This window comes from Cyprinus carpio, chromosome A25, assembly GCF_018340385.1.
Source record: "Cyprinus carpio isolate SPL01 chromosome A25, ASM1834038v1, whole genome shotgun sequence".
Lineage (NCBI taxonomy): Eukaryota > Metazoa > Chordata > Actinopteri > Cypriniformes > Cyprinidae > Cyprinus > Cyprinus carpio.
This window is the reverse complement of record NC_056596.1, coordinates 2,175,267-2,201,531: the sequence shown is the minus strand read 5'-3', so window position 1 is coordinate 2,201,531 and position 26,265 is coordinate 2,175,267. Positions and strand designations below refer to the sequence as shown.

Sequence of the window (26,265 nt, the reverse complement as noted above, 5' to 3'; positions counted from 1 at the left end):
ACGGGGGCACTACAGTGCAAAAAAAAATTTCTGACATTTTTAGCCCTAACTCGTAAACCGTTTGACGTAGACTCAAAAACTTTACATCGTTGTAATCCTTGGGTCAGTCTGAACAAAATATTACAATATTATTATTGTTGTTGTTGTGAATAATAAATATAAACAAAAATAAAATAAAAAACTAAAAATATAGAAAATATAAAATTATACTATTATTATTATTAATAATAAATATTGTTAATAGTAGTAGTAATAAATATAAAATGTAAAAAAAAAATAACATAGTAAAATCACAGTTTTAATTGTACATTTTATTGTTGTAGATTTTAATGTTAAAATATTAATTAAAAAATTACCAAACCAAATGTAGGTCTCATGATTTTGGAGTTATGATGGCAGAATTTAATCTCAGATGATATTACATAGATTTCAGAGGAACGGACACCTGTCACACACATGAGTGTGAATACTAGTTTCTGGAGCTTCGATGCTAAAACACTTTTTTTTCCCATTCCTTCATTACAGTACAGTGGCAGCACCTGATCGGTCTCGTTCCAGCTGTAATTATGTCTCTGTGTGTAATGAGATCTGCTGGCATGCTGTGGATTACATTCTGTTCAACATGTTGATGTCATGCATTACGCTGAGCATGATGGTAGAGGGGTGGGCGGTATGACAGAAATCCTCTCAATAAAGTCAGTTTTTTGCCTGAAATTCAATGAGGAAAAAAATTAAAACCATGTAGTAATGCCTTTATTTAAATAATCCAGCGAATAAAGTACTTAACAAATGGAAGGTACTTCATTTATTTGATTATTCTTTTTACATTTGGACCATGAAATCATATGTGCATTATTTGCATCTTTTTCCTTTCCCTTTTTTTTTGATAAACCCACTGTGTGTGTGTGTGTGTGTGTGTGTGTGTGTGTGTGTGTGTGTGTGTGTGTGTAGATCCAGTACATACATGCAAACCACTTTTGGTCTTAATTTTTACTAATTTTAATAACATTAATTTTATTAAAATTACTATAATTGTTAAATGAGTCAGGTTCAGTATCTAGCTGCACCTGTTACAAAAATATTTATTTTATTATTTATTATTTAATTTTTTTATTAATGATTAATTAAAACAATTATAATTAATAAAACCCTTACTTTTTAATTATTTTTTTATTAAAATTTCTATTTTATTATCATATACACAATCTGTTTCAGTCCTTAACAGCATCTGTCAAAAAAGCATTATTTTATTTATTTATTATTTATTATTATTACATTTATTATTACTTTTTACTAGGTGAACTTTTTATTATTCTATGCACCCCTATTTTGAAGTAGTAAAAAGCGTTGTAGCAAAATACCTCTTGATACATTTCTACCATCACACAGTATGTATCGTCCTACATGATGGGATTGAAGAGATATTAAGGCCCTGAAGCTCGTCACCATGTACCCTTTAAAGTCTTGCCATCTAGACCTGTTGTGTGTGATTATGAGTCTGTTTACCGTGGTGAAACCCTCCATCTGACAAACCCCTTGATTGGGGTGTGATTCCTGCCGCGTTGGCCCTCTGGAGGTCTGCGGCTTCGCTGCTGCTGGTGTTTTGCTCGATTGATGAGCAATCAGATGTTATTGGATTGTGTGAATGGCTATTGATGAGCTGGCCGGGGTTCCCGTCAGTTGCTCGGCTGGATGGAGAGAGAGAATCCCTGCTGTGTGATTGTACAATCTGAAACAGCACTGTTTCTCCACACCCGCTCCATACAGGAAGCTCTCTCTGCGGGATTATGGGGCTTTTGGGCTTTGACAGGAAGTGGCACACGCGCTTGGTCTGCTGGTCGTCCGCTTTCTCTCTCCACCCGACTAATGACGACGATCGTGATGACCTTGTGACGTAAACATGAACCCATAAATAACAGGACAGATATAAATAACGGTGTGAAGCGTTTGGGCGGGTCCCGTTCTCAATCTTCCTGTGGGTTCGAGGTTACACAAACAGACAGTCAGGTGTGATTGAGGCCGCACACACCATGTCTCTGTGTCAGCTGACAGCAAGAGTTTATACAGGTACAGAGTGCTTCAAGAACCAGGGGGATTTTAGAACAAGAAACCCAGACACAAGCACACTGTTTTATCTTGCTTTGTCCTTCGTAAAAGACTAAAAACTTACAGGAGCTTTAACTGTAAAGCTGTCAGTTGCTATTGCTAAGGGGTTTTAGATAGTTGCTAGGGTGTTTTGAATGGCTGCTAGGCTGTTCTGGGTAGTTGCTAGGGTGCTGCTAGAGTGTTCTTTGTGGTTGATATGGTGTTCTAGGTAGTTGATATAGGGTATTCTGGGTTTTCTGGGTAGCTGATAGTGTGTTCTGGGTAGCTGATAGTGTGTTCTGGGCGGTTGATAGGGTGTTCTGGTTGGTTGATTGGGTGTTCTGGGTGATTTATAGAGTGTTCTAGGTAGCTGATAGTGTGATCTGGGTGGTTGATACAGTGTTCTGGGTGATTTATAGAGTGTTCTGGGTAGTTGATAGTGTGTTCTGGGTAGTTGATAGGGTGTTTTGGGTGTTCTGGGTGATTGATGTGGTGTTCTGGGTAGTTGATAGCGTATTCTGTGTGTTCTGGGTAGTTGGTAGGGTGTTTGGAGTGTTCTGGGTGATTGCTAGGGTGTTCTTCATAGTTGGTAGTGTGTTCTGGGCGGTTGATTGGGTGTTCTGGGTGATTTATAGAGTGTTCTGGGTAGTTGATAGTGTGTTCTGGGTGGTTGATAGGGTGTTCTGGGTGGTTGATAGTGTGTTCTGTGTGTTCTGGGTAGTTGATAGGGTGTTCTGTGTAGCTGATAGTGTGTTCTGGGTGGTTGATAGGGTGTTCTGGGTAGTTGATAGCGTATTCTGTGTGTTCTGGGTAGTTGATAGTGTGTTCTGGTTGGTTGATTGGGTGTTCTGGGTGATTGATGTGGTGTTCTGGGTGGTTGATAGGGTGTTCTGGGTAGTTGATAGCGTATTCTGTGTGTTCTGGGTAGTTGGTAGGGTGTTTGGAGTGTTTCTGGGCGGTTGATAGGGTGTTCTTCATAGTTGGTAGTGTGTTTCTGGGTGGTTGATACAGTGTTCTGGGTGATTTATCGAGTGTTCTGTGTGGTTGATAGTGTGTTCTGGGCGGTTGATATTGTGTTCTGGGTGATTTATAGAGTGTTCTGGGTAGTTGATTGTGTGTTCTGAGTAGTTGATAGGGTGTTTTGTGTGTTCTGGGTGGTTGATAGGGTGTTCTGGGTGGTTAATAGGGTGTTCTGGGTAGTTGATAGCGTATTATGTGTGTTCTGGGTAGTTGGTAGGGTGTTTGGAGTGTTCTGGGCGGTTGATAGGGTGTTCTTCATAGTTGGTAGTGTGTTCTGGGCGGTTGATAGGGTGTTCTGGGCGGTTGATAGAGTGTTCTGGGTAGTTGGTAGTGTGTTCTGGGCGGTTGATAGGGTGTTCTGGGCGGTTGATAGGGTGTTCTGGGCGGTTGATAGGGTGTTCTGGGTGGTTGATAGAGTGTTCTGGGTAGTTGGTAGTGTGTTCTGGGCGGTTGATAGGGTGTTCTGGTTGGTTGATTGGGTGTTCTGGGTGATTTATCGAGTGTTCTGGGTGGTTGATAGGGTGTTCTGGGTAGTTGATACAGTGTTCTGGGTGATTTATCGAGTGTTCTGGGTAGTTGATAGTGTGTTCTGGGTGGTTGATAGGGTGTTCTGGGTGGTTGATAGGGTGTTCTGGGTGGTTGATAGGGTGTTCTGGGTAGTTGATAGGTGTTCTGGTGGTGATAGGGTGTTCTGGGTAGTTGATAGCGTATTCTCTGTGTTCTAGCTAATAGATAGTTCTTTCTGGTTGGTTGATTGGGTGTTCTGGGTGATTGATGTGGTGTTCTGGGTGGTTGATAGGGTGTTCTGGGTAGTTGATAGCGTATTCTGTGTGTTCTGGGTAGTTGGTAGGGTGTTTGGAGTGTTCTGGGCGGTTGATAGGGTGTTCTTCATAGTTGGTAGTGTGTTCTGGGTGGTTGATACAGTGTTCTGGGTGATTTATCGAGTGTTCTGGGTGGTTGATAGTGTGTTCTGGGCGGTTGATATTGTGTTCTGGGTGATTTATAGAGTGTTCTGGGTAGTTGATTGTGTGTTCTGAGTAGTTGATAGGGTGTTTTGTGTGTTTCTGGGTGGTGTGATAGGGTGTTCTGGGTGTAAAATAGTGTTCTCTGTATATTATATCGTATTATGTGTGTTATGGGTAGTTGGTAGGGTGTTTGGAGTGTTCTGGGTGGTTGATAGAATGTTGTTCTTCATAGTTGGTAGTGTGTTCTGGGCGGTTGATAGGGTGTTCTGGGCGGTTGATAGAGTGTTCTGGGTAGTTGGTAGTGTGTTCTGGGCGGTTGATAGGGTGTTCTGGGCGGTTGATAGGGTGTTCTGGGCGGTTGATAGGGTGTTCTGGGTGGTTGATAGAGTGTTTGTATGGGTAGTTGGTAGTGTGTTCTGGGCGGTTGATGATAGGGTGTTCTGGTTGGTTGATTGGGTGTTCTGGGTGATTTATCGAGTGTTCTGGGTGGTTGATAGGGTGTTCTGGGTAGTTGATACAGTGTTCTGGGTGATTTATCGAGTGTTCTGGGTGGTTGATAGTGTGTTCTGGGCGGTTGATTGGGTGTTCTGGGTGGTTGATACAGTGTTCTGGGTGATTTATAGAGTGTTCTGGGTAGTTGATTGTGTGTTCTGAGTAGTTGATAGGGTGTTTTGGGTGTTCTGGGTGGTTGATAGGGTGTTTGGTGGGTGGTTAATAGGGTGTTCTGGGTAGTTGATAGCGTATTATGTGTGTTCTGGGTAGTTGGTAGGGTGTTTGGAGTGTTCTGGGCGGTTGATAGGGTGTTCTTCATAGTTGGTAGTGTGTTCTGGGTGGTTGATACAGTGTTCTGGGCGGTTGATAGGGTGTTCTGGGTGGTTGATAGAGTGTTCTGGGTAGTTGGTAGTGTGTTCTGGGCGGTTGATAGGGTGTTCTGGGTGGTTGATAGAGTGTTCTGGGTAGTTGGTAGTGTGTTCTGGGCGGTTGATAGAGTGTTCTGGGTAGTTGGTAGTGTGTTCTGGGTGGTTGATAGGGTTTTCTGGTTGGTTGATTGGGTGTTCTGGGTGATTTATCGAGTGTTCTGGGTGGTTGATAGGGTGTTCTGGGTAGTTGATATGGTATGCTGGGTAGTTCATTGGGAGTTCTGAGTAGTTGATAGTGTCTTCTGGGTAGTTGATAGGGTGTTTTGGGTGTTCTGGGTGGTTGATACAGTCTTCTGGGTGATTTATAGAGTGTTCTGGATAGCTCATAGTGTGTTCTTGGTGGTTGATACAGTGTTCTGGGAAATTTATAGTGTTCTCGGTAGCTGATAGTGTGTTCTGGGTGGCTGATGGGTGTTCTGGGTAGTTGATAGGGTTTTCTAGGTAAATGATAGGGTGTTTTGTGTAGTTGATTTGGTTTTCTGGGTAGGTGATAGGGTGTTCTGTGTGGTTCCTAGATGGTTTCTTACTGTCTTGTGTGTTTATCCTCAAGTTTTGAGTTACAAGTATAAACAATTACAATAGTGGTGCTTGCCTTGGTAAACACCACTAATTAATTGTCTCTATAACTTGCTTTGGTTGTAGAAGCGGTTGGGGCTGAAGTCAGACTGCACTAATAAAACATTCTGCTGAAATTATCCTAAGCTTTCATCTCAATAAGCAGATGTATTAAGGAGAGCCGAAGATCAAGGCTCTGGATGTGAGAGGAGTACGTCGGGTTGTAACCTTTGTAGTGCCATCCTCTTTGTGCATGATGCCATTTCATCTTCAGAGGGAACACTTTAATGTCATTTTCATATCAACATGACACGTCATTCCTTCAGCTATCACATAACTCTTTTATCTTCCTCACCTCTCATTTATTGTTTTTCCTTACAAGAGTTCCAGGAATGATGTACTGCAGTCCTGACACTGTGTATTTTGGGTTTTAGATTTAAAATGAAATGTCTCTATTAGGGCATAATAAAATAGAATATTTACAATATGCATGTGTGTGTGTGTGTGTGTGTGTGTGTGTGTGTGTGTGTGTGATCAATAGGTCTGTGAAACTGTGAATTGTTTTTTAACCTCTAATTTTACAAATTTAGTTCTTTTAATGAAATGTCATGAATCTGTTTTGGCTTCTTTTAAGTGATTTCAGAGCACATGCATAAACATCAAGCTCTGAAATGAAATCTTTAGCTAAAGCGCTCAGCCCTGCATACTGAATGAGAGGTACAGAACTTCAAACCCAGAAGTTTCCCAGCATCCATTTTTGATCCTCAACTGATTGAATCCACTCCCTCGGGTCTGCTTCAGATTTCTATTTCTGTTTTATTTCATAGTGTTTTTTTGGTGCATATCTAATAATAATAATAATATCCCAAGGTCCCTTCTGTGCTTGATGTCATTTCCTGACTTAAGATCTTGTCTTTGAAGGGCGTTGTGACCGTTTCCCCCCAGCTGTGAAGCCCTGACGGAGAGCGAGGAGATTTGAGATTAGCTTTTTCGTTGGGGTGTTAAATAAATCAAGATATGAATGTAGCAGGAGACAGTGATAACGTTGCAGTTCTTTTTTTGAAGTCCCATGATGCCACTGTGATCATTATCAGATGTTTTATTTTTACCCATCAAGTGTCTTATCTTAGGTCAGTGTTGTTTTTCTGTCTGTACTCGTGCTGAGTCAGGATATGAGAGGGAAGCTCCGTCCGGTGGTGGGCAGTGCCCAGCTTGGCACATCACCATCTCCAGCTGGTCTCTGATGCCCGTTAATGTGCCAGACGCAGCAGGCTGGCAGACACCTCGCCCACTCGCACCCGCGCAGTCACACATTCATCCCACTGTCCCTCGAACAGGTTCATTCAGCTGATGTGGGGTGTCACTCACACCTGAGGGTGATGCCCGGACACAAGCTGTGATAGCACTCTATTCTATTCTATTCTATTCTATTCTATTCTATTCTATTCTATTCTATTCTATTCCATTACTTTATTTTCTGTTTTGTTCTATTTTGTTCTGTCCTATTCTATTCCATTATAACCCATTCTGTTCTTTTCTGTTTTATCTATTTATTCTGTTGTTCTATTCTAATCTGTTCTATTTTTTCTGTTTTATTCGGTTCTGTTCCATTCTATTCTATTCTATTCTATTCTATTCTATTCTATTCTATTATAACCTATTCTATTCTTTTCAGTTTTATCTACTCTGTTCTTTTCTGTTATAATCTGTTCTCTTCTATTATAATCTATTCTATTCTTTTCTGTTGTGTTCTATTCTGTTCTGTTGTATTCTGTTCTTTTGTTTTTCTATTCTAACTTATTCTATTGTTTTTTATTTGATATATTCTGTTCTTTTCTGTTATAATCTGTGCTTTTTTATTATAATCTATTCTTTTATGTTTTGTTCTATTCTGTTCTGTTATATTCTATTCTTTCGTTTTTTCTATTCTAACTTATTGTTTTTTAGTTGATCTTTTCTGTTATAATCTGTTCATTTTTATTATAATCTATTACTTTTGTTTTGTTCTGTTCTGTTATATTCTGTTTTTCTATTTTATTATAACCTATTCTATTGTTTTTTATTTTATCTATTCTGTTTTTTTTTCTGTTATAATGTGTTCTTTTTTATTATAATCTATTCTATTCTTTTCTGTTTTGTTCAGATCTGTTCTGTTATATTCTATTGTCTTGTTGTTCTATTCTATTATAACCTATTATTTTTAGTTTTATCTATTCTGTTATTTTCTGTTATACTCTGTTCTTTTCTATTATAATCTATTCAGGGGTCTTCAACGTTTTTCAGGGTAAGGACCCCTTAGGCGATAGAGACATAGAGCAGGGACCGATACAAAATGTGTCAAGCAGAGCTACATATAAAGCATATACTGTAGTATACTACTAACTTAGTAACCTCTGATTCGCCATTACGTTCAAGAGATCAACAAACATGTCTCTGATTGGCTACATTTCTCACCGCTGAAACTCAAAACACAAACTCCAAAACACAATGCAGCATTTGTTAAATCTGTTTCACCCATTATCTTATATACAACTTAGAATAATCAACCTATAATACTATTGCTTCCATATAATTAAAACTAAATTTAAAACTTAATTTTTTTTAGCCCATGTTTTTTTTTTTTTTTTTTTTTACAAAAAATTTTTTGTTAATTGGCTGGCCCCCAGTTGAAGACCCTTGATTTATTCTATTCTATTCTTTTCTGTTATATTCAATTGTTTTCTGATTTTCTATTCTGTTCTTTTCTGTTTTATTCTATTCTTTTCTTTTCTGTTTTATTCTATTCTTACATAACCTATTCTTTTCGGTTTTATTCTATTCTATTCTGTTATAATCGGTTCTGTTAATTTCTGTTTTATTCTTTTCTGTTATAATCTGTTCTATTCTATTCTTTTCTGATTTATTCTATTCTATTCTGTTATAATCGGTTCTGTTAATTTCTGTTTTATTCTATTCTATTATAACCTATTCTATTTTATTCTGTTCTGTTCTATTCTACTCTTCTATATTTCTCTATTTTAATCTATTCTTTTCTGTTTTATTCTATTCTATTCTATTCTGTTATAATCTGTTCTGTTATTTTCTATTCTATTCTATTATAACCTATTCTATTCCATTTTATTCTGTTCTGTTCTATTCTACTCTTCTATGTTTCTCTATTCTATTCTAATCTTTTCTTTTCTGTTTTATTCTATTCTATTTTAATCTGTTATTTTCTGTTTTATTCGGTTCAATTATTATATTTTCTATTCTTTTCTGTTTTATTCTATTCTGGTGTATTCTAGTCCATTCTCAGGTTTTGACTCTTGAAGGTTTCTCATTGGTTCACTGGGCTGGTTTGATCGTAAACTGACACATATTTTGCAGACAAGTTCAATGAATAGCCACTTCTCTTCAGTTTTGCATGAATTGTTTTCCAATCAGCAGTTCTTCCTGGAGCTGATTGGCCAATCACACAGGATTTGGTTTTGTGTTTGTAGGTTTGTAGATGTTAAGCGACACTTGTATTCTTGACCTTGAAGCAAGACTCATCCCCAGGAATGACATATTTTGAGGAATACAGTATTTTGAATAATATAAATATATATGAATTGATAGACAGACATATAAATATATATATAGTATGGTGATATACATGTATACATTTGTTTATTCTTTTGCAGTAGCTAAACCCCAGTTTCCTCTAATTTGCATCTACGACAGATTTCTTAGAACATGCCATTTTTAACTACTTCAGATGAAGTCATCAGTATGTTTTAATTGCAGGGTCAGATGTGAAACTGTAATTAACATTGTGCTTACTGATATGAATGTTAATGAAATGCTTCCCCTCAGTGTTCGTAACATGTCGTGGCTGCATGTTTAGCCTGGCGCTGAGCCTCCATCTCCTGCTCTGTCTCATAGTAAATTTGCCGTTTCGTTTTGATTTTGAAGTCATTGTAGTTGTCTTTTCATTTACGTCAATTATTTTGTCCTTTTTTCTCACCCTCCCTCTCCTCCCAAACTCTGTATCTTTAATTTAACCCCTTGTTGACCCTCCCATCACAATCACCCTCCTACGTACTAGACGTTGCCCTTCCTTCTGCTGTCCCTTCACTGACCGATGCCACTACTGACCATGTAGCGTCCGGCCCATCCGAGCGCAACGACCCGACGCCCTCCGCCCCCCGCGATGTCGTGGCATCTCTAGTGTCCACTCGATTCATCAAGCTGACGTGGCGGCTTCCTGCCGAGCCTCACGGGGAGAACATCACCTACTCTGTGTTCTACAGTCTGGAAGGCACTAACAGGTTAAAGATGCTAAAAGATGCCAGTGTGCGATTAATATCGGAAAATGATCATTTAACATGGTCCTATGTAGTTTAAAAGAAGAGTTTTCGCTGCCTCTGCAGGTTGTTAAAGGAACAGCAACAGGAAATACAAACTGTAGCACTGTGATAATGTTTAGAATACCTTACTAGTATACTACACATACTGAGGATTTGGGGTTATCAAAGGTAAAACTTTAAGAATTGGCCATTGAAAAACACGAGTGTTTGGTAAAATGCATCACCATCAGTGTTTAAGGCCCTGTGTATTCAGTATATACTGTGCACAGAATGTGGATTTTCTGTATAAAACACTTAAAATACACAAATAAACTACTAGATTTAACAAAATGTACAGCAAACAACCAAATCATAGTGTGAAGGTTACTGCATCCCACAATGCAATGTGTCTGCCTACCATTTCCCATGTGACGTCCAGGGTCATTATTGTCAACTAAAACTATCAAAAACGTTTTTGTTAATTGAAATAAAGCTGAAATAAAATAATATATAAATATTAGAAAATTAGAAATGTTGCCTTGCAAACTAACTGAAATAAATCCGAAGCACTTGCATTACTAACTGGAAATAAAAACTGAAAATTAAATAAAAATAAATTAAATCTAAATCGTAACATCAAAAAAAAAAAAAAAAAAAAATTGTAAATGTGGATTTTTTTAAATAATGTTAAGTTTAAGCACTAAAATGACTTACTAGAAATAAATATAAACTAAAACTGAAATTAAAAATGTTTTAATTAAACCTAAAAAGTAAAATAATAAAAAATTATATTTAATAAATATTATATTAAATTATTAATAAAAATAAAAGCATGTCAAATCGCTAAAAATATAACTAAAATTGAAATGAATACTGAAAAAAATTAAAATAAGCTAATTCGAAATGTTGATAACTGACAAAAAAGTGGTTTATTAACTTCTTTTTTTTTTTTTTTAGATCAATTTGATCAAATGTAGTTAGCAAGCTATAAACATATAAACTTGTTTAGTAAGAATATGCTGATACCCCTGTGTTTGTTATGAACTGTCTTGACTCTTGATACATTTTGGCACACAAATTCGACGTTCCTGACTAGCATAATGCAGGCCTAAAATCACACATCAGACATGTTTGTGTTCGTTTGATTGCATCTTGCTGTTGCTTTGCTCGCAGGGAGCGTGTGGAGAACACCAGCGGACCGGGAGAGATGCAGGTCACCATCCAGAACCTCGTTCCTGACACCAAGTACACCTTTCGGGTGGTCGCGTCCAACGCTAACGGCCCGGGCGAGAGTTCCACCCCACTTACAGTGGCCACCCAGCTGGAGGGTAAAACAACCAACACACACCTACCGTACACACTTCAAGCACTGAGTACCGGGCCAAGCCTGAAGCCTTACTCTCCCTCTCTCGACCCACAACCACACCTGTCCTGTTTGTGCACTGCTCCCCCCTCTTTACCACACGCACTATATATATCTGGGGAGCGCTGTGGTTTCTTCACAGACAGGCTCTTTCTGTCCGAGCGGTACGAGTGTGGAATTGTAAACATCTGTGGGGATGTCTGGCAGCGTCTGTCAGGATGGTTTTCATGGGTACAGGCGACTAGTATTAATGAGACGAGAGCTCAGGGATGCAGGTGAGGTCGGAGCTGTCAGGAAAGATGCAGCCAGTGCTCACGGGGCTCGTGCATAGGGCAGATACAGAGACGAAAGTAAAAGGAAACTGCATCACAGCTCTTACCACATCTGACTCATAGTATGTGTATCCAAGGTGCTTTGATGATGCAGTATTTTTTGCTGGATTTTCGTAGTTTATGTCCATGCATGCTAATTATGATGTCGTTTGTGTGTGATGATTTGCTAACTAACAGTCAGTTCACATTTTCACAGAACAGAACTTCTCTAAGTTAAAAATGACTATTTGTCTGCCTGTCAAATAACAAACTTTAGTGATCAAGTATATTTCCAAAGTATTAAATCCATATTAATTGTTAAATATCCTGTTACCATTCAAAAGTTTGGGATCAGTATTTTATTTATTTTATTTTAAGATATTAATTGCATTGAATGAATCAAAAGTGACAGTAAAGCCTGTTATAATGTTTAAAAAAATAAATGCTGTTCTTTTGAACTTTCTGTTATTTAAAGAATCCTGAAAAGCTAAATGCATCACAGTTTCCATCAAAATAAGAAGCAGAACGACTGTTTTCAACACTGATAATGACAATAAATGGTTCTCGAGCAATAAATCATCATATTAGAATGATTTCTGAAGATCATGTGACACTGAAGACTGGAGTAATGATGCTGAAAATACAGCTGCGCATCACAGAAATAAATTATATATTTAAATATACTGCAAGAGAAAACAGTTGTTTTGAATTGTAATAATATTTCACAATATTTCTGTTTTTACTGTATTTTTCATCAAGTAAATGCAGCCATAGAGAGCCACAGTAACATGAGCCACTAATATTTCTAGGTCAAAACTCCTCCGGTTGCTTTGCATCCCACACGTGGACCACAATGCATTTCGCTCGTTTGAAGTGTTGAAATATCCTCAGCGGGATTCAGATGCCAGAATAGTCTTCTTTTACCATGTGATATTGTCATTATTTAGCGTATCCAGCTGCGGTGGGTTGAAACGTGTCATCTTTTGTCACTACGAGCTGTTGAAGTTTGCAAAGGCGAAAAAAATAAGTGTCAAACAAAAGACGCTTCAAGTAGAACAGTAAGCAGTGAATAAATTGCTTCAGTGGCCTTTTGTGTTTTCAAACACATGCTTAGAGCTGAAGCACAGACAAACAGACAAATCTTCCTTACTTCCACTTCACTTTCATAAAATGTGCCTAAAACTGTATAAGAACCGAAATGATTAACTTTAGGGTTTTTTGTATTCATGCAGGAGTCTTTTTTTTTATGATTTTTCTTGTCGTCTCTGCGTCTCTCAGTTCAGGTCCCGGGTCCGGCTCCGAATCTGCAGGTGGTCTCTGTCGGCACCTCCTCGGTCACACTGAGCTGGGACAGACCCGTGACTGGAAACGGTGAGATCCAGACCTACAGACTCTTCTACAGCGAGAAGGGCCGAGACTCGGAGCAGGTGAGACAGATATCATGGTTATATTGTACCATGTTTCTTATACATCTTATAAAATGATTAAATAAATTTTAAACATTTTATATATTTTTTGAACACTTACTAGTGTAATACATTTATTGTGGTTTATTATATTTTTTATGTTTTCTATTATAATACTGTTTTTAAATATATTTTTACACATTTACTACGATACTACCATGTTTTTTTACATCTATTTTGTGCACATTTACTGTGATCATGCTTGTAACACCATGCATGTAGTACAGTGTTTTTATATGTATTTTGTTTTTGGGAGGTTTTTTATATTGTGTTTTTTTGGAGGTTTTGGGATTTTTTTTTTTTTTTTTTGACATTTACTATGTTAATGCCTTTTTAAAAACATATTTTGTGCCCATTTACTATGATTTTATCCTGTTTTTTGACAGTTTTTTGGACATTTATTATTATAATACCATGTTTTACATATATTTTGTGTGCATTTACTATGATATTACCCTGTTTTTGACATTCATTTTTTGGAAAAAACTACTACAAAATTACTTTTTTTCTATCTATGTAATACCATGTTTTTGCCACAGTTGTTTTGACACGTATATTTGTTTTGTTTTTGTACATCATATTATAGTAATACCACCCTGGATTACCATAAATGTGACCTTGGACCACAAAACCAGTCTTAAGAGTCAATTTTTCTAAATTGAGATTCATACATCATCATCTGCTGAATAAATAATCTCTCCATTGATGTATGGTTAGTAAGGAGGACAATATTTGTCTGAGATACAACTATTTGAAAATCTGGGAATCTGAGGGTGCAAAAAAATCTAAATATTGAGAAAATCATCTTTAAAGTTAAGTTCAAATAAGTTTTTAGCAATGCATATTACTAATCAAAAAATTAAGTTTTGATATATTTACGATAGGAAATTTACTAAATATCTTCATGGAACATGATCTTTACTTAATATCCTAATGATTTTTGGCCTAAAAGAAAATTCTATAATTTGAACCATATAATGTATTTTTGGCTATTGCTACAAATATACCCCAGAGACCTAACACTGCTTTAATGCTCCAGGATCACATATGTGCTATGATCTATGAATATGGTAATCGTTCAGTAGCATAGTATTTATCAGAGTACCCTGGTGTATGATGCCACCACAGCACTTCTTGTAAAGGCGATGTTAAATACACTGGTAGTGTTCACTTGTAAAGATGTTAGACAAGCGTATCAAGGGTCAGCAGCATAAGAGTCTTAAAGAAACAGTAGCAGAAACAGACAGTTTTATTCAGTGGGCCAGAAACGTGTGCCTGTTTTAATGATGATGCTAAACTTCTGGCAGTGCAGGTGAATTGATGTTTGTGTTTTTTCTGCAGGACGTGGACGTCACGGGTCTGTCCTACACCATGACGGGCCTCAAGACGTTTACAGAGTACAGTTTCAGGGTTGTGGCGTACAACAAACACGGCCCCGGTGTCTCCACTGAGGATGTTGTGGTCCGGACGCTGTCTGACGGTGAGCTTCATGATGTCTGATGTTTAGTCGTGTGACTTCGAACCTCTTGACTTCATTTTCCTCTGCCGCCCGTTTGGTTTTCTCTCCCTGCCTTGACTTGGACTTCAGTTTGACTTTGACTTTCACACAGATTTGTCAGAGAGTTGATCTTAGTGTTCATGAGCATGTTTTTGTGTCAGTGTTGTCACGAGACTTGTGTAAGTGACACGCTGACATGATCTTCATCACACACATAAATAAAAACAAACAGCAAAAATAAAGAAAGATTTTTCACATTGGTTCAGTAAAGCTGTAAATGACACAGAAGACCAGTGCATGTAAAGTCAGATATGCACAAAATAAAAATAAAATTGTTCCTTTTTACACTCGTCCTCAAAACACTCATAAAAAAAAGAAATGTTAGAAATTACTGGCTGAGAATAGTTTGTTTGAGTGTGTGTTTGTTTATTTATTTAAATAATATTTATGTATTATTACTAATTTTTATTGATTTATTAACACGATTTATTTTGTTTCATTTATATTTAAATATGATTAAGATTTATTTTATTAATTTTATTTAATTAAATCAGCCCACACTTCCACAGAATAGAGAATAAAATTAATCTAAAAAGGAATTTAATTTATTATAAATTGAAATATTTGATATTTTAAAAATATTTAGTGCTTAATAAAAATATTTATTTATTTAAAATATTTAATTGTTTAATCAAACAATTATAATCATACTCTGATATGCATAAAACTTAAACTAAAAATATCTATATTTTATAAAAAATATATATATTTAATACAATACAGACTTTTCTGTATTGGATTCATTATAAATATATCAACATATCAATATATTCTCTCACCATTTTTTCCTAATTTATCGCTGTCAAAATATTTATATTTCTATTGTATTTATTTATTTATTTTATGTGATACTCTGATATGCATAAAAACAAATATTGCATAAAATAAGCAGATTTTTACTTTAAAATAGCTTTTTTTTAATACAGACTTTTCGCTATTGGATGAATTATACATATATCAGAATAACAATTCAGTTAAATTTAATAAAGTTTATTTGTATAGCGCTTTTCACGATACAAATCGTTGCAAAGCAGCTTTACAGAAAATTAAGTATATTTGTATATTTATATAGTATGTTATATTTCATATATATGGAATGACAACAATAAAAAATAAAATAAAGAATTTTATTTAAAAAAATCAGAAGAAATAATCAACAACTCAGTTGAAGGAGCAGGAGACAGAAACAAGCTTCCGTCATCGAGTGTGTGAAAGTGTTTCTGTGGTCTCAGTAATCCGTCTGTTGTGTGTTTCAGTGCCGAGCGCCGCTCCGCAGAACCTCACTCTGGAGGTCCTGAACTCAACGGTGAGATCCTCGTTCATGATGAATGTGATGCTGAGTGAATGAATGTTTCAGATCTGGTACATCAGCCCTTGTGAGGTCCGAACCTTCATCAGCCATCACCAGTCTGCTCTTGATGAACACCTCAGACCAGCAACATAAACCTTACAGTGACTCAAGTACTAGAATCGCTATCGGTATTGATATTACTGTAAAATAATAATGTGGAGACCATATAGGAAGCATTCAGAATTTTTCTGACTAATATGAGTTACAGTCATAATTTTGATTGTTTTTGTTTAACAGTATTGTGACGAGTGACAGATCGATATATTGGCCAATATTCTGCCATGTTGAGATGACTGAGAATAACAAAATAAGAGTCATTTAAAGACGTCTTTGTGACATTGTTTCTTTGACTAAGCAATGAAGTATTCCCCGAAAATTCTCATTATTGTAATTTTATTTATTATTTTTTTCCCCAAAATCTTTTTTCTTTAGGGTTATTGTCATTATATTCTCATTACTATACCATTACATCTTGTTCATCTATTTATTTTATTTTATATAGCATATATTAAAGACAACATAAATACTGTCTACTATCATTATTATTTTTTTTTATTATTATTATTTTGCAGTAATTAAAATATTGGTGAAAATGTGCTGGTCGTGAAAATAGTGTGTGTATATATATATATATATATAAAAAGAAACAATAAAAGACTAAATAATAAATTTTATATATATATATATATATATATATATATAATTTATTATTTGTTTTTTATTGTTTCTTTTCTGTTTCACAGTAATTAAAATATGGGTAAAAATGTGCCGAAACTATCATGAAAATAATGTCAAAGTGCAAAAAAATTAATTTAAATAATAATAATTATAATGGCCCAAAAAAAATTAGGCTCAATTTAAAAAATATCAACATATAAACCATAAATTAATAAAACCCAAGTTATTACAGTTTTTGTTGCAGCATTGTAACCAGTAATTAATATATTAACTAATTACTCTGCCTGTATTTGGCTCTTTTGAGATAATTCACATCAGGCCACATGGCCAATTACTGTTAAAAATGAAGCCTAATATTACACTTATTATAGTACATTATGATTATTTCCAAAATATTATTTTAACAACTAAAAATTATCATTATGATATTATGTGTATGTATGTGTGTATGTATGTATATGTGTGTGTGTGTGTGTGTGTGTGTGTGTGTGTAATTACTTTGCAGTAATAAGAATATAGAAGAAACTGTGCTTCATTGTCATAAAAAATAATGTCACACCGCTAGCCAAAAATCTCACTGGTCCCAAAAGTAGACGAGTTTTTCCTGATGCAGAACGTAATATCTTAATTCTTTTCATTTGGGGGTGAAGTATGACTCGAACATGCTCTTGACAGTTTTTGTGAGGTTCATCCAATCAGTGATATTTTAGCTGAAAATGAAAAATCGAGCTGAATGCAGAGAGTTTGTATGCGTTCCTGTGCGTGTTTCCCTCCGTCAGAACCGATCCCGGATCATCTCCTGTTTCATGAAGCATACTTGGGTGTTTTCTTCATTCATTATCGCGTAGCCTGAAGGCTCTGCTCCTCTCTGCTGTCTTTCTGGAATGAACTCATGAAACATGACAGGGTTAGCTCTGACAGCTTCTGGCTGACACACAGCACCTGAAGATCTTCAGACCTCTTATATAATGCACTGCACTACTCAGTTAAAACACACTCACTTTTGAGACTCTACTCATCATGAACTGGCTTTGCTTCGTCTCTAAGCTCACCATGTGTCCTGTTGTTGCCCCAGAGCATCATGGTCCGATGGCAGCCGCCTCCCGCTGGTACCCTGAACGGAGAGCTGACGGGGTATAGGTTACGCTACCGGAAGGGGCTCAGGAGAGCAGACGCAGCAGAGATCTCAACCTCACAGCTCTTCCAGCTCATTGAGGGTACGACAGACCCCCATCCCCACAGACCGCTGGGATCTTACTCTGATTCGTGTACTAGTATAGTATTCAGACATTCTTTAAATTAGTTTATTTTCAGCTTTATTTTCATTTTTAGTAATTTTATGTGCTTTTTATTATTTGTCTTAATATATTTCTATATAGCTGTAATATTTTCTTTATTCATCTTAGAGCTGCAACTTATTTTTATTTCTGTAAGTTGCCAAGGAAACATTTTTAATTTGCGTTTAAGTTTTTTAAATGTATATTTATATATATTTTTTAATTTAATCTAATATCAGCTTCATTTAGTATTTTCTGTGCTTTTGTCATATATATATATATATATATATATATATATATACAGACACATAGTACACACACCTATACGTATAAAACATAATTTTAATTGCAACTTAAATTATATTTATTTGTCAGTTGCCAAGGTAACATTTCTAATTTTAGTTTGTTTTTAAAATTACAATTTTATATCTAATATTCATATTTTATTTCATTTATTATTATCTATTATTATAATTTCTAAATAACTTTCATACATTTTTATTTTATTTATCTTTGAACTGCAAGTTAGTTGCCAAGGCAACATTTTTATTTTCATTTAAGTTTTTTTAATTGATTTGAAATTTTTTCATGTAATATTTATATTATTTTATTTCAACTTTAGTCATTTCAATGCACTTTTGTAATTTTTATTATTATTTTTTATATTTAAAAATATAATTATTATTTTATTTATTTTATTTCAACTTTATTTAGTAATTTTAATGCACTTTTGTCATTTTTATTATTTTTTATATTTACAAATATAATTATTATTTTATTTATTTTATTTCAACTTTATTTAGTAATTTTAATGCACTTTTGTCATTTTTATAATTTTCTTAGATTTAAAAATATAATTATTATTTTATTTTATTTCAACTTTATTTAGTAATTTCAATGCACTTTTGTCATTTTTATTACTATTTTTTATATTTAAAAATATTATTGTTATTTTATTTATTTTATTTTTAATTTTATTTAGTAATTTTAATGCACTTTTGTCATTTTTATTATTTTTTTATATTTAAAAATCTAATTATTATTTTATTTAAACTTTATTTAGTAATTTTAATGCACTTTTAATGCATTTTTATTATTATTTTATTATATTTAAATATATACTTATTTCAGGCAAAAAATAAATCCCTCAGACGTACAGGAAGGGACTCGAGTCATATCTAGCACATCTTTTGACTTGAACCTGGAAGAAATCACTTAGAAATGGGCAAAAGCTTAGTGTTTAGGAGAGAAGACAACAACAGAACCGCTGCTTATGTAACACATAGTTTGCATATTTGATTTTCCGAATGGTGACATTGATGCTGTTTTGTTGTCTTCAAGGTCTGGAGAAAGGAAAGGTCTACACTGTGAGAGTGTCAGCCAGCACCGTGAACGGATCCGGACCGACGACGGAGTGGATCGCAGCCGAGACCTTCGAGAACGACCTGGACGGTAAACAAATCCTTCCCGCTGACTTTCTTCCCCGGAGCTCGCTGCAGGTGTGATTCTCTGAGAGGACGACTGATGTGTTTGATCAGATCAGGAAAAATAGCACTTGTACAACACACATCCAATTACATGAAAGAGCCGCTGCATAACTGACCCGTCCTTCACTCGAGGAGTCTGTTAAACGCTGAAGCGTAGAGGGGATCCTGGGAAAATGGCATTTGTTTAATGCACTTCTATTGTTAAATGAAAAGCCTTTGAATTATTTGGATTGATGTGTCTGTTTAAAGACGCAGAATGGCATAAGAAGAGGAAACTTTACACTAGTGCATCTCTGCTGCAGTGAATCTGATTGATTCAAAAGACTGATGTGATTACTAGACCACCACTTTTTACTGCCTGTTTCCACTATTAGCGTGTTTTTAGGACCATTTTTTGTATTTTGTGAAGAGCCTTCGGAGTCATTCATTTCACCCCAAAATGACGAGGAAAATAATGCATTTTGTGCATAAAATAAAGAAATTAGGTCTATTTTAGGGCCATTTCTGGGCCTTTATTTTTAGGGCTATTTTTTGCATTTTGTCAAGAATATTCTGGGCATTTTAAATCAACAAAAAAATTTAAATAATAAAAATAATAAAAAAAAAAATCACATAAAAAAATTTTTGGGAAACATTAAGACAAATCAAATTAAATCAAAAAATGAATCTTAACCTTTATTTTAATGATAATTAAGCACGTATCCCCCACAAATTTATGCTACAGTAATAGGAAAAGTGTTTGTTTATAACTTAAGTAAAGCCTAATTGTTTTTATACATCATGGTATTATTTATTGCATGGCATTAAATATATTTATTGATTATTTAAATAAATAAATTGTGAGAATTGCATGTGATATTGAGAATTTCAGGGGGAAAATGTTCTCAGTTGTCATTAAAATAATGTCACGATATACATAATCATAATAGTCTTAGAAAAAGACTTGGTTTTCGTTATATAAATTAGAATTTATTATTATGATGATTTCCTTTTGAAATTCATCTACAGTAGTAATTGAAAGCCATATTTCTGTGTTGAAGGAAGCTGCTGGTTTGTTGCGAGAGGAACATTTATAGCGTGTTTTTCTCTTCCGTCCTCATCAAAGATCAGCGGGAGCTCTGAAGTTATGGGAACAAACAGACACGCAGGCATTTCAGCTGATTTAGGCGACTAAGTTGGATTAATAGCTCGTATTTCTGCGATTGGACGTATGGAGGGAGCCAGGCACTGTGTGTGTGTGTGTGTGTGTGTTCAAACCCTCTTTGGGCTCATATCCATCATATAAAACAGGAAAAAAACAATAAAACTCCAAGACAAAGCACAAAAAGCGCTAATGCCTCCGCTTCATCCGCTCCTACTTGAATTAGCCCCACAAACAGTCCAGTGTTTGAATTAACGAGTCAGTTTAATGACTCTAAATCCAGAAGGTTTTGTCAGAAATGAGCAGCGTTGCTTCTAAATCAGAACAGGCATTAGCACTGGCCCCTAAGATAAATTCAGATCGTGTTTCTCTAATAAAACGATGCTGTCCGTGGATCCGTTTACACAAGTGCAGCTCTAAAGCTCGGCCGAAACTAATATGAAGATATTTCTCTGCTCTTACAGCAGTTAGCTCGCTGTACACTAATGCATTTGTGCTCCGACGCTGTAAACATTCATTTCATACTTCATTTTTCAATTTTCTGATAGTTCTCTCAGTGTGCTTGTGCCTGAAAGAGAACATTGATCATGTTAGAATTCAGCAGTGAAAGTCAAACATATAAAAGTTGATTATTTGGAAAAAACAAACAATACAATTAAATTTTTTTTCTTTTTAATTTTTAAAAAAAACAATATTTATTAATTTTTTTTTGGTATGGTCTGTGTGCGCTGTGTTGTGTGTGTGTTGTGTGGCGTATGTATGTAATATTATATATATATATATGCTATATATATATTATATATATATCTATAGTATAATATATATAGTACTATAAGATTTGAGTATATATATGTTTATGTAAATAAAACTAAGGAAATAATGTATATTAAAATAAAATAAAAATAAAAACATTATAGATAAATAATACTTTTTAAAAAGATTTATTGTTTGTCTTTTTATATTATATATATTATATATTTAAATAAAACAACAACATTTTCAAAATAAGAGAAATATATACTTTTTAAAAAGATTTATTGTTTGTCTTTTTATATTATATATATTATATATATAAAATGTTAAAAATGTATAATTTTTAAAAAGATTAACTGTTTGTCTTTTTTATTTTTTTAATTGTTGTTATTTATATTAATGTTATAATATTATGTTATAATTTTTAAAAATTTTTTTTTAAAAAAAAGTTAATTAAATAATAATAATTATATATATATTAAAAAAATTTTTTAAAATGATTGTTAATATCAAATTATATATATATATATATATACAGTACAGGTCAAAAGTTTGGAATACATTAACTTATTTTTAATGTTCTTGACAAAGCAAGTCCATCTCTTCTGTCGCTCAAGCTGCATTTATTTGTGATCAAAAATACAGAAAAAACAGTAATATTGGTTAAAAATATTATTACAACTTAAAATAATAGTTTTCTAGTTTGAATATACTTTAAAAAGATAATTTATTCCTGTGATGCGCAGCTGAATTTTCAGCATCATTACTCCAGCCGTTCAGTTGTCACATGTAACATCCAGTCTATCACCTAATGATCATTTAGAAATCATTCTAATATTCTGATTTTTATGAGGTGTTGGAAACAGTTCTGGCGTCCTCTATATATATTGGCTGAAGAAAAGGTTAAAAAGAACTGCATTTATTAAAAAAAAAAAAAAAAAAAAATTCTATAAATCTATATTCTAATAATATCTTTTCTTTACTATCACTTTTTATCAAATTTAACACATCCTTGCTGACTAAAAGTATTGATTTTATTTAAAAAAAAGAAAGAAAAAAATTACTAACGCCCACCATTAACTTGACCACGTAGTGTATATGTTATTACAAAAGATTATATTTTAAAACATAGCTTCTTCTTTTTTTTTTCTTTTTTTACTTTTTATTCATCAAAGTATCCTAAAAGGAAGTATCACTGTTCTGAAAAAATATATAAGCAGCAGAACTGTTTCCAACTTTGATAATGAATCATCATATTAGAATGATTTCTAAGCGGATCATGTGATAATGATCCTAAAAATTCAAGCTTTGCATCACAGAAATAAATGATCATTTTAAAAGTATAATACATTTACAAAACAATTATTTTAAATTGTAATACTATATCACCATATTACATTTTTTTTTTCTGTATTTTTGATCAAATAAATGCAGGCTTGATGAGCAGAAGAAGAACTTCTTTCAAAAACATTAAAAATAGTAATGTTTCCAAACTTTTGACCTGTACTGTGTGTGTGTGTGTACATATGTATATGTATATATATATATATATATATATAATATTTATATTATATATATAGATATATATATATATATTTAATAAATTTTTAAAAAAATATATTTTAAAATGATTGTTGATATCAAATTACTGAAAATATGAAAATCATCAAGGATCAGTGTGTTCTAGTCTGAGTGTTAATTGTGTGTATTACAGAGTCTCAGGTTCCAGGAGTCCCGAGTTCTCTTCATGTTCGTCCGCTGGTGAACCGGATCGTGGTGAGCTGGACTCCTCCAGAAAACCAGGACGTTTTAGTGCGAGGTTATAAGATCGGATACGGGATCGGCAGCCCTCATGCCCACACGGTCACTCTGGATTACAAGCAGCGCTTCTACAGCATCGATAACCTCGGTGGGTCTTCAGTCACATGTCCACATCAGGCGTGTTCACAGACGCTTTCAGACTCTTTATTAATGTTTCCACTCCAGATCCCAGTTCACATTACGTCATCACCCTCAAGGCGTTCAACAACATGGGCGAAGGCATCCCCATCTACAACAGCGCCACCACCAGACCTCAGTCCGGTACGACACACAAACACCAAAAACACAAACTTGGTGTTATTTTAAAGCATACAGGATCAGATGACAAAAATACACAAAATACATACTTATTTTAAATCATAAAGCATATACAGCATGATTAACTGTCTCTTTTATATCTAGCATCTAGACATGCTTCTGCTTGCACTAAAAAAAACAGATCTGCGTCACAGAGTTTCCTAAGATAGAGCACGAAATGACCCAGAAATGAGTTGAGCGTTGGCTTGTTTGCGACAGTCATTTATTGCTGTTTTCTGCTGAGCCTGCATTGTTTTTTGTTGTTGTTGTTGAAACAGCAAAATCAGTGATGTTTTCACAGAAAAATCAGTAGCATTCCAGGTGTATCTTGATTAAATATCCAGAGCTCTGTTGATCTGCAACATGCTGTTGATTACAATATCATTTGGATTTGTTCCTTTTTAATAAAAAATTAAATTAAAAAAATGCTGGAGCAGGATAGACATGAAAATCCACACTTGAAGTAAACCACAATAATAAAAGCTCTGTAGTTTGAAAGTAAAGAAATTAAGATTTTATGTTATTTTACTGTTTTACTGTAAAATAGTTACATTTATTGTAATAACGTTTATTGCTGTCATTATCATTAAATAATATTATAAATATTACTATTATTATTTTTTTATTTTACAGTAAAATAGTATTATTGCAGTAATATATTTTTTGTATTTCTATAAATCAAATAAAGTAAAAAATATTTTGAATAATTATTATTATTATTATTAAATACTGTAATAATAATTATTAGTTTAAATACTTTTTTTATTTTACCGTAAAATATTATTATTGCAATAGTAATATATATATATTTTATTTCTATAAATCAAATAAAGTTGCAAATATTTTAAATTATTATTATTATTATTATTATTAATAATAAATACTGTAATAATAATAATTTTAAATATTATTATAAATACTATTTTAAATTATTTTAAATAGTATTGTTGCAATAGTAATATATTTCTTGTATTTCTATAAATCAAATAAAGTAAAAAAAGTTATTATTATTATTATTAAATACTGTAATGATTATTATTTTAAATACTATCATAAATATTTATTATTTTACAGTAACATAGTATAGCAATAGTAATATATTTTTTGTATTTGAATAAATCAAATAAAGTAAAAAAAATAATAATAATAATTATTATTATTATTATTAAATACTGTAATAATAATTTTAAATACTATTATAAATACTATTTTTGTTATTTTACTGTAGCATAGTATTATTGCAATAGTAATTTTTTTCCTTTCTTTAAATCAAATAAAGTAAAAAAAATTTGAATAATAATAATAATAATTATTATTATTATTATTATTATTAAATACTGTAATATTTATTGTTATTTTAATTACTATTATAAATGCTAGTTTTATTATTTTACAGTAAAATAGTATTATTGCAATAGTAATATCTTTTTTGTTATTTCTTATGTTTTAATATAATTTAAGATATTTATAATAGTTCTTTTATTATTATTATTATTATTATACATATATTTCCATTGTAAGTGAATCACTGTGCATATGATTATTATTTTTTTTTTATAATCTGAGGGATTAATTGAAATGATATTCTTTGGTTATCGTCTCACATACTGACCTTAGAGCTTAAATTGTATTAATCTTAAATTATTTCTTTAATCAGTGAGTATTTTTCTGTATACAGTGTATACAACATAATCCATGACTCAGCCTGTAATGTTTTTGCATGTGTTTTAGTTTAAATATGGGCCTTGTTAATTCTAATTATATCTCTTTTTCTCTTTTTCATTCATTTTTCCTCTCACTCGTTTTATGTCTCCTAACCCTGATCAATCCTCTCATATTTTTTAAACCCATGTGATTTTGTTGTTTTTTACTTTATTCTCCGTTTCTCATGATTTGCATTGACTCATCTGTGTGTGCCCCTGCTGTCAGACCCCATAGACCCTGATATTGATTTTTATGAACTCTTTAATAACCCATACACCCCAGCACCCGACCCCACACCCATGCTGCCCCCGGTGGGCGTTCAGGCCACCGTCCTCAGCCACGACACGGTCAAAGTCAGCTGGGCCGACAACTCACTCGCCAAGAACCAGAAGATCACCGACTCCAGATATTACACCATCCGCTGGAAGACCAACATCCCCGCCAACACCAAATACAAGGTGTCCACCGTCTCTACCGAGTGCTGTTTGATCATTGATTCGTTTAGTATTTAAAAACTGCTTCATTTGACTTGAAATCATGTTCTGAAGTGGATTAGAGGAACATTGTTTAAAAAAAAAAACAAAAAAAATTTTTAACTCAAAAAAACAAAAAATGAACAAAAAAAAAATAAAAAAAAAAATATATATATATGTTAAAAAATAAATATTAAGCATTTCTGAGTTTCCATTTAATTAACTTGATTTAGAAAAATAATTAAAACTAAAATTAAACAGAAATAAAATTAATAAAACTATATAGACATTTTTTATAGACAAAATTACAAAAACATTAAAAAAATTACTAAACCTTTTTGACATTAAAATGAAAACTGAAAATATGAAAATAAAAACGAAGTGAAAACTGTTAGTCAAAACTACTGTAGCAGATCAATGATTGTAAAATAACACCGATTCTGAAGAATATTGCAGTTTTAATTGTCTGTGCATAGAGCGCCCTCTAGTGTTCACTGTCTCAGAATGATTTGAATGGAATACATGTGTACTGCTTACTGCATACTACACACTCAAATGTGTTACAGTACGCAGTGATAAACTTTGTTAATGTGTTTGTCTGCTGCTTGTTTTGTCAGACGGCAAACACCACGACCCTGTTCCATACAGTGACGGCTCTGAAACCCAACACGCTTTATGAGTTCTCCGTTATGGTGACCAAGAGCCGCAGGAGCAGTACGTGGAGCATGACGGC

The 26,265-nt window shown here is 33.6% G+C and overlaps 1 protein-coding gene across 1 annotated transcript in view; it reads left to right on the top strand.

The window, feature by feature from the left end:
• The window catches only part of LOC109098733 (neogenin-like), a 113,547-nt gene that overhangs the window by 79,316 nt on the left and 7,966 nt on the right, over positions 1–26,265 (top strand). The window contains exons 10-20 of the mRNA XM_042715005.1: positions 9,612–9,834; positions 11,026–11,180; positions 12,805–12,953; positions 14,334–14,472; positions 15,807–15,856; positions 17,655–17,796; positions 19,198–19,308; positions 22,952–23,146; positions 23,224–23,319; positions 25,285–25,517; positions 26,150–26,265. The exon at positions 26,150–26,265 is cut by the window's right edge and continues 23 nt beyond it. Of these exons, the coding sequence (XP_042570939.1) occupies positions 9,612–9,834; positions 11,026–11,180; positions 12,805–12,953; positions 14,334–14,472; positions 15,807–15,856; positions 17,655–17,796; positions 19,198–19,308; positions 22,952–23,146; positions 23,224–23,319; positions 25,285–25,517; positions 26,150–26,265 (1,609 nt within the window). The remainder of the gene's footprint in view (positions 1–9,611; positions 9,835–11,025; positions 11,181–12,804; positions 12,954–14,333; positions 14,473–15,806; positions 15,857–17,654; positions 17,797–19,197; positions 19,309–22,951; positions 23,147–23,223; positions 23,320–25,284; positions 25,518–26,149) is intronic.